Here is a 9,404-nt window from a genome sequence, read left to right on the forward strand (position 1 = left end):
ATATAGTGATCAAACTATCAGCTATATGTCCAATTCCGCAACGCCTGCAGTTGATACCTCTGACAGTCACGAGATGACAATAGAATGGGAGACAACGACTGTCGGCGAAACAAGAACGAAAGAGGAAATGTCAAATAATATTGGTGATGTTTCTACAGAAACCACTCTTGATACAATTACAGATACTACAAGGGTAGATAACTCCGTATCAACATTCACCCCGTCGACCGTTGAATCTGCCACTTTGACAGTACCACATATATGTACTGGTCACATAGGAGTATCGGAGGAGAACGTTGGTATGTTAGAAGCTACTGTTTCCCAGCATGCAACATACAATAGTGTACCCATTGCTAGTTATAGTAGTTCGTCAAATCCTGAACGTAGTGTAAATACCATTCCAGAGCATGACTTCACTTCTTTTACAACTATAGGTTTGTCGTCAGTATCATCTAATCGAGCCACTGCAAAGTCAAGTACATCATATACAGATTTTAATGGCGATATTCAATCATTCACAACAAAATATCAATACTACCCCTCAGATGTCACACCGGATCCGGATGTAACACACATACCGGAAACTACGGACTCTGTACCTACTTTGAATACGTTGAATTATGATGCTTTCGTTACTACAACAACGAGTGACAAGAAACTGTCCTCCAAACCATCAACACTCAAGACGAATGCTATGTATAGTGTGACATCGTTCACGTTTGGTCCGGTGTCACAGCAGTCGACTGAAGATGTACCATCGGGAGAGACGGGCAGTATGTCACCAGTCGCCGCCAGTGGGATTTTGTCAACTTTAGCTTTACATCGCAATACAGAAAGTAACGCTGAAATCTCATCAGTGACTGAGTCTGGAGTAGTGACATCTACAGAGCCAACTGCCACTTGGGTGGCCTCTACATCACAATTAGTTGTATCCAGCAAAGAAGGTAGTTCAAACAATATTGAGGCAACTACCTTTGAACAATTTATATCTAGTGCAGAAAGTAGCTTGTCCAACTCAGAATTTACCTCTACGAAACAATCGGTTGTGTCTAACTCTGGTGTAGCAATTACCAAAGGAGAGGCATCTACTGAGGAGAGTGGACAAACCAAGTATGGCATCACCTCTACAAAACAACTATATTCATTCACTACAGAAAGTAATCCATCTAACGGTCAGTTAACAACTTCCAAAACAGTGACATCCACTACGGAAAATAGTCCATCCAATTCTGAATTTATATCTACTAAACAATCAGCGGTTTCAAGTACAGAAAGTAGTCCATTCAATCCTGAAGTGACTACTGCAGAAAAGCAGTATCTGTCCAACTCAAATACAGCGGCCGCAACAACAAATGCAATAATAAATACAACGGCGGGTCCATTGCAGACAAGAGAATACATACACGCGAGTGTAGAATCATATTTGTCCACTGAAAATCCTTCACGCCCATTAACAACAGTACCTTTTGGTATTACCAAAGAAGATACTCCTCGCCCGTTGTCCTCAACAATTACTCCTAGCATAATTCATACGCTGAAACAGAAGGACACAGTCCCAACATCAACAACGTCAGGGGCGCCAAATATCGCCACATCGAAAACAGACGATCTGCAATCACCAAGCACATATCCAATCGAAACAACAGAACCGTCTGTCACGACTAACTACTCCTCTGTGAAGTCTTTATCTACATCCGCCAATACAAATCAAGTCACAAAAATAGTTCCAGTCAGTACTGAATCTTTCAGTCAATATTCAAGCCCCACAACAAGTGGTATAGATACAACAACCACTTCTCCAACACAACAGGAAACGGATCATTCTATACGGAACACTGTGTCCTCTGGTAAAACATCCTTGTCAACTCGGATTCCAACTACCACTCATCCCGTGTCTTCTGGAACCTCCACGACTCCGCGGTCCTCGTCCTGTACAGCTGTCGTACTTTACCCCGGTGGCGGTATGGTATATCCGTATATCTGTTGTCTTGTTCACAGCCTTATCCTCTTGTATCACTTTAGCACTAGGTCCTTCAATGTCCTTGATGTTGACAACTGCCAGGAATAATACTAGTGACCCTGAAGTTAGTTCCTACTGTTCCGAGTTCCTAGCTCCGTTAAAAGAAGCCAAACTTGGAATAAAATAGTTCTGTTTAGGAAAATAGCATAACCAGCATCATAATTGTAAAAACAGCATATCACTTCAGAAAAGGCTCTTCTACTTCATCAACGACACCCGTCCTGTTAATTTAAGGCAAAGCCATGTAATGTCACGTACAAATGTACTCATAGCGAAAACGGGATATTGACAATAGACAAACAAGGTACGCATAGTAAATGTTATTAGCACATATCTTTTCAAGTTTTTCCATCTATCCTTGCGCAACGCAAATCTAATGCGCGTAGTAATATACAGTGTATAGTTCAAGAACAGTAACCAACCCACAACTTTTCAGGCACAAGTTCAAAATATCATAACTTCTATTAAGGAATTAGTCTTAGCTGGAACTGGAACCCAAACTCCGATCACTTTTTTAAACGACCCCAGTTCCGTATTGCAAAATACTCGGAGACATTGCTCCCTGAGAACGCAAATTCTAAGGCTCATACATCTCATACTTGTGCCGACAAAGATTAAGATTAACGTAATTTATATAAGGTATAAGTCTAACATGGAAATGAAATTCAGACTCAAGTTATGTTTTTTCCAAGTTACGTATTTCTGTAACGAAACTAGTAACATAGGAATACATTTTGAAAGCATTCATTTTAATATTTTCATAAAAAATAAAATTCGAAGTAGGTGTCAAATGGTCCGATATGAGATATCTTGTACTAGCAGACGGTTGTATATATATCAATATGCTATGTCGAGTAAGCTTCTTCTAAGATACGCTGTACATCGTTATGTCGATATGATGTGTCGAGTAAGCTGCTTCTAAGATACCGCTGTGCATCGTTATGTCGATATGATGTGTTGAGATAGCTTATGTAGTGTACTACTGTGTCCTTTCTCGATGTGGTTTCGAGATAGCTAGTGCTACCATACTGTACATCGATATCTAGATATGATGTGTCAAGACATATAGTTTAGTTTACTGCTATACATCACTATAACGACGTGACTTGTCGGATTAGCTGGGGCTAGAGATCATAAGATAGCTAGCCCCAGGAATTTCGAGGATTGATGCTAGTGTACTATTGTACAGAGGTTACTGACACCAGCTAAGTAGAGAAATCATATCAATAATGGTGTACAGCAGTTAAGAAACACCAGCTATGTCAACACAACAAATACTGCTGCACATCACTATCTAGCTGATGCTTCACTATCTCGATATGATGTGTCGAGTTAGCTGCTGCTAGTACATGTGGTATACTGCCGTACAGCACTATCTTGATATGATGTGTCGAGTTAGCTGCTGCTAGTACATGTGGTATACTGCCGTAAAGCACTATCTCGATATGATGTGTCGAGATAGCTACTGCTAGTACATGTGGTATACTGCCGTACAGCACTATCTCGATATGATGTGCCAAGTATTTTATATACAATATAATACACAAAGGTTACATTATTTATTTACTTATGTTGTAGTTTATACACGCCATGTTGTACAATTTACACAAAAAATACATTTATTATTACTTAAAATACATTGTGAACATAATTATGTATATATGTTGTAGACTTAAAATCAAAGTGACTTTTTTTTTACTTTGTGCTAAAATCAAAATAACATACATGTGTGGTGTAGCATATACAATTTTTGGTTCATGCATTGTATACCGGGGGTCTGTCGCCAAGTCCAGCATTTGCCCTTCCTTGGTAAGATCCATGTTCGCCCATTGATAATGTCGCCCGTAAAATGTAAGACATATATAGGGTATGCTGTTACGATAAATTCGCCCTAAGTGCAAAGGGCGAAAAGGCGAAATTAAATGAAGCGAAAGTTTCCCGGTATACATTATATATACTAACCTCTGCAGGAAAATCTCTGCTGAGCGTCCGATTCGCTGGCGGCGAGAAAGCTGTGTCCGTGGTCGCAATTGAAAAGGAGTTGGTGGAATTGTTGGTCAGTGCCGGATACATGGTGGACTCAAAGGAGGTCAAGGCAATCCAAACAAGTTTTGACGGGTAAAGTTATATAGAGCATACTATTCGTTACAACTTTTGAATAGACTGGGTGAAGGTCGCAAACGTAGTTCTGGTGTGTTGAGTGCTTTCGGAACAAATCACCTAGAATACCACACAGACGTGGTAACGGTGACTGAGGAATATCCCCCCAGAAGTAAGCCCAATGTATATAAATACAGATGCCTCGGTTGAACTATACAGCCTTCTTGTAGAATATATTTGATAAAACATTGTTTCAAAAGACTGCGATCATTGGCGCCCGATTGAACATGTTTGCAATTTGATCCTTTGAATATATATTGCTAGGATGAAAAATGTAATAAAGTTGAATTGAATTGCATTGAATCTAAACAAACCAGCAAGAATAACCAACGTCTCTCACACAGGTTTATAACGCAAGTTTGTGTTTCAGATTAACGATCGTGAACATTACCATAGACGGCGCAGACCTGGCTCTGAGCGCCACGGCGCTGGCTGATGTGGGAGACAGGCTCTGTAAAGAGGCATCCATGTTTCTCGTACAGGTTCGTTTTATCATTGTTTGTTTGTTTAGGGTTTTACGTTTTCAGTCTATTACATGTACGAGACACGATAGCTGTATTATAATCACAATAAGATGAGTGCTTACAGAAACACCACCGAAAATCAGTTAGGAAAATAGAAAAATATAAACGTCCTGATTGTTGTAATGGTGCAACAGATTAATTTAGGATTTCCCTGTGTCCCCTCAGCAGAAGACCAAAAACAAAACTCCCGGTTTATAGGGAAACCACATCAGTTACCTCCTACAACTACACGCTGCGACACAGATCTGTTTTCTCTGAACTTGCTAGGGTATTAATAGTAAGATGCTATGTTGACTATATACATTTATGTAATTTGAAAAATAGTGACTTGAAGTCTATATTTGAAATGAGCAACATCTTAACCAGTTCTGCTTTTCTCTCAGTGTAGATTTGTGATATCACCCAATCACACTAAATACATACAGACCAGTCGCAAATTTGTAGCATGTCAACAGAATGGTAATACTAATTCCGTATGTTTCTATCAGCCTCCCTCCCCCGCCCGTACTGAGGACACGGACGACGGCAGTGGTGTGATAGCAGGAATAGTGGTACTGGTCGCCTACCTTACAACGCTGTTTATAATAGCCGTCATCTTGGTTAGAAGGTGAGAGATCGAAAGGAACTAAGATGGGAAGATTATGTTTTCTGGTCAAATACGAATAGATTCAAAAATATGTTCCCATAACTACTGTCCATATTATTGTACGCCAATTACATTTTAACTGTGATGAGTGTCCAGAATCGCGCTGCTGTAGACAGAGAACGTCCAGTTGATTGATTGATTGATGGGGCTTACCGTCCTTGTTCCGGTTATAACCGAGCCTAGGACAGCAAAAAGGTGGGGGGAGGGGGGGATGGCTGCAATTCCGCCTTTTGAGTGCTGCCAAAAAGTTCTAAAATGGAGGATATTGGTACCTAACGTTCTAGTTTCTATAATTTAGGGATTGCAATTTGGACTGTCACTTAAAGCCCTACACTAGTCTAAATATATGACCTTTACTCCGTGGCGGCTAGCAATTAGCCTACTCTTTTTCGAAAGCCAGCAGAGTGATCTTTAACGTGCAAGGCGTGACTCTCCTTACACCGGACCCCCATGTAACGTCCCTTCGGAAGGACAAGAAGGTTAGAGGACAGCGTGAGGGAGTATGAACAAAGGTCTTATGAAAATAGCTTGTTAGAGTTTGTTGGTACATGTATGATATTTTTAGGAGGATTTATAAACAAGAATTGTATAACCTCCAGTGACGCGCCCTTCCTGATTTAAGTGACAATTGTTTTGAAGGGGGAATTCTATTCTATATTTTCATCTTCAATACAAAATACTATAGTCTGTAGGATTTAGGTAGTCCAAAACATCAATAACTTTAAGATATTGTAATTTCAAATTGCTGCAAAAAAGTTCTGAAAAAGTTTTTCGAGTGGACTGTACTTCAATATTTTAAAGATAAGTGTTCCATACGGTGGCTGATATGTGCCATTTCGTTGTTTAGTCTTTTCGTCCCGAAAGGAAGACAATTAAAAAATCTTAATTCTCGTTGTGTCGTCTTTTCGCCCCGAAAAGACGAAACAAAAAAATGGCACATATCAGCCACCGTAGTTCAATAAGAAGATAAAGATGTTGTACATGAAGGTTTAAGCTCTTGGCTATTTACAGGAAAATGTCGAATACATAGAAGAAATTTAGATATTGGGGGCCAACCAAGTCTCTGATTACAGTTTTAGGTAGAATATGGTTAATCAATTAGCATCGTCTTTCTTTCTATGTTCAGAAAATACCGCGAAAGGCACAGGGTATCGAGTAGACCTATGTCGGAAGTCTCCAAGGTGACGAAAACCGCGGAGCAATTGTTGGACCGACCGGAAACAGGCATGACGGGACTCTCATCGGAATATGAAGAATCGAATTGCTGAACTAAATCCGTTCTATCTACGTGATAAATGTCAAGAATGTGTGTAGGAAAACAAGTTGTTCCATTAAAACACATTGCTAATGATAAGGCGTCCTGGGGTTTTCTCTCAATAATCTATGGATCATACAAAATCAATTTTGAAATAAAATCGGTTTATACTTACTATTTTGTGTTTCTTATTAACAAACCGTACAAATGACACGTGATGACACACAGAAAAGTGACCATTGACATGTGATGACACACAAAACAGTGACCATTGACACGTGATGACACACATAAAACTGGCCACCGTACTAATAACACGTGTTGACAAACAACTGACCATATAAACGGTACAAATGGCACTTGATGATACACAACACAGTTAGAGTGACACGTATTGACAATAATAATATCGAAAATTGAGTTACTTCCCTTCGAACGGTAAGCTCTGTCCGACAACTAAATAAGTATCTTGATTGAATCTACATCATGGGTACACAATTAAAAAACGATCACTTTGATTTGTATTTTGTATTTTCGTTATGGTACAATGATGTATTTTCATGTCGGAAATAAATCCGAAATTAATGTTAAAATTCCATACGCCAAGCTTTGTATAAATCCGTGAGACTGGAACTTAACTGTGAGGCCTAGACAGGTCCTTGATTAGTTCACGAGACCATGACTTGTCAGCGAGTCCGTAGGTTTGACTGATCAGTACGTCCGTAACTTATGGGCTAGCTAGGCCAATTGTTACTGATCCATAGCCAGTTGTAAGCAACATATCAGGTCCATGAAGGAAATGGAACATTATTTACTTAATCACGGAACGGAATTGTTCAACTGAATGTCGGAACAATATAAAGTGAAATTTAGGAAAACAAATACATTAAGATATACTTATTTGATTTCGTGATTTAAACAGCGCAATTTGTTGTCTTTGTTTTGTTGTGTGATGATGTGAAAATTTGGATTTTTGTTTGAAAAATTCTACAAAAATTAACAAACACACGACATAATCTCAAAGAAAAAGAGTCCAACGGTTAGACTAGAAATATCCCCGGAAACAAAACAAACACACGACAAATTCTGGATCGCTCCCCGAGTTTTGGATGTAGTAGACATTACGGTACGACAGAAACCGACTATGAGGAAAGTTGTCCGTAGGAAAGCCACACGACGCATGTATAGCAAGCAGTAGGCCTACAGTCCCAGTATCTTCTGGAAACAAGCTTGCACGTCATAACGAAACAATATTGATGACGTCATGGAAGGTGCCATGCAACATATGCGCAAAACGTCACAATAATCACATGACTACCGTCGGCACAGGACTTGGAGGCATTCGGGTGAGTACAATTTCATATGGAATTTATTTCTACAGTTGTTACCAACTTTGACTGATATAACAATCGATTTAAAATAAGATATTAAGCTCGCATAAAAAGCTAACAAAGCACTTAAGCCATTGAGCTGGTGTGAACTGCAATTTCCATACGAGCTTACCAGTAATATTGGTCGTTAACGCAAACTTCTACGACTGGCCGCAGTGGACTGGCCGTAACTATTTTCTTGGTAATACTTCGACGAGTATATTTATGTTGCACTAAAACAAAAACTAACCAAAATGCTTTTGCAAATACATGTCCGAAATTACTGACTTCATCTCCGTCCCATAAACAATTATTCAAAAGTCATTTATTTCGGACTAACGTAGTTGATACAGAATGTGACTAACGCTTCATACCCCGCCCCCTCCCCCTCCCTAGCTCATAAACGTTATTTATGATTGCGTGGCTACCATCAGACAAAAATTTTAATATTGTATAGGAAATATGAAATACACAAATTAAGAATTTAAGAAAGCCGCACATCTCTAAAGCATAATGTTTAAATATTACTTAGTAGTTATATTAAATACCTAATACTATTATTCTTAATAGACCAGCGTTGGTTTCGGAAATGGCCAAAGCCAAAGGAAAGCCGGTTGTGTTGAAGAAAGCGTCTACGACTTCGGTGTCGTCGGAGGAGTGTGACGCCCCAGAAATACTTCTCAACACCATTGCTCTGCGACGTACACCGGCGAGACACAACCTCGTCATCATCACAAAGGATGACGACACGGACGAGGAGAAAGAGGAACAGGATGAGAAGAAGGAGAAGTAAATCAGTACAGGGAGGGAGAACCTAAAGATCTGACGATGTTAGCTGTAATACGAGCATAATCAATAAGTGCAGATAAAAATGACAATTATAATGTAGCATCACAACATTGTTTAAATCCTGTTTATTTTTATCTCAGCGAAACATGTATAATACCAATAGAGTAAAGTATTGTCATCCAAATACCGCTGTTATTTCTGTTGTCTAGCACATCGTGGGATAATTTCTGCAATACCCTTCGGACTGATGCGTGTTAAGCATTGATTCGCTTTTAAAATATGTTTTCCTACCAAATAGGTGAAATAGCACACTGTTCATTCGACAAGCTAACATCCCAATAACTAACAGACTATATAAATAGGTGTGACGCATAGGGAATAATAGCGCACGGAATCATTCCGAGATCCAAGTATTAGCCCGAGAGCTCAACTAAATACCTCGAGGGCTGATATTGTCGACAGTTGCAGTACATAAAGGACCATCTTTATAACCTTCATCGCATATCTTTAATAATAAGAAAACAAACAATACAAATCAATAACATTTTAAATAATGTATCAGATTAAACAAATGAAAAACTTTTTCCACAAATTAATGAAAACCATTGAACTCACTCGCTCTACATGTCACCATCAAGGT

General features: G+C 39.2%; 1 protein-coding gene and 1 long non-coding RNA gene across 2 annotated transcripts; both read left to right on the plus strand.

Annotated features, from left to right (window-relative positions):
- LOC110460895 lies at positions 1–6,737 on the plus strand. Its single transcript, XM_021514102.1, has 5 exons — positions 1–299; positions 3,991–4,138; positions 4,551–4,662; positions 5,193–5,311; positions 6,477–6,737. The coding sequence occupies exons 1-5, from the start codon at positions 26–28 to the stop codon at positions 6,616–6,618; spliced, it is 795 nt and encodes a 264-aa protein (XP_021369777.1). The 5' UTR covers positions 1–25; the 3' UTR covers positions 6,619–6,737.
- A 1,129-nt stretch (positions 6,738–7,866) lies between these two features.
- Positions 7,867–8,948, plus strand: LOC110460894. The gene is made up of 2 exons (XR_002464065.1): positions 7,867–7,951; positions 8,546–8,948. It is a non-coding gene; the product is annotated as an uncharacterized LOC110460894 (long non-coding RNA).
- Positions 8,949–9,404: the final 456 nt, after the last annotated feature.

The sequence above is a fragment of the Mizuhopecten yessoensis genome, unplaced genomic scaffold, assembly GCF_002113885.1.
Source record: "Mizuhopecten yessoensis strain PY_sf001 unplaced genomic scaffold, ASM211388v2 scaffold10515, whole genome shotgun sequence".
NCBI classification, from domain to species: domain Eukaryota; kingdom Metazoa; phylum Mollusca; class Bivalvia; order Pectinida; family Pectinidae; genus Mizuhopecten; species Mizuhopecten yessoensis.

Excerpts from the sequence above, each read along its gene's own strand:
- LOC110460895 (XM_021514102.1), top strand. The coding sequence starts at position 26 with ATGTCCAATTCCGCAACGCCTGCAGTTGATACCTCTGACAGTCACGAG. Across the intron at positions 4,663-5,192 it reads CATCCATGTTTCTCGTACAG|CCTCCCTCCCCCGCCCGTAC; the intron begins GTTCGTTTTATC and ends TGTTTCTATCAG. Across the intron at positions 5,312-6,476 it reads GCCGTCATCTTGGTTAGAAG|AAAATACCGCGAAAGGCACA; the intron begins GTGAGAGATCGA and ends TTCTATGTTCAG.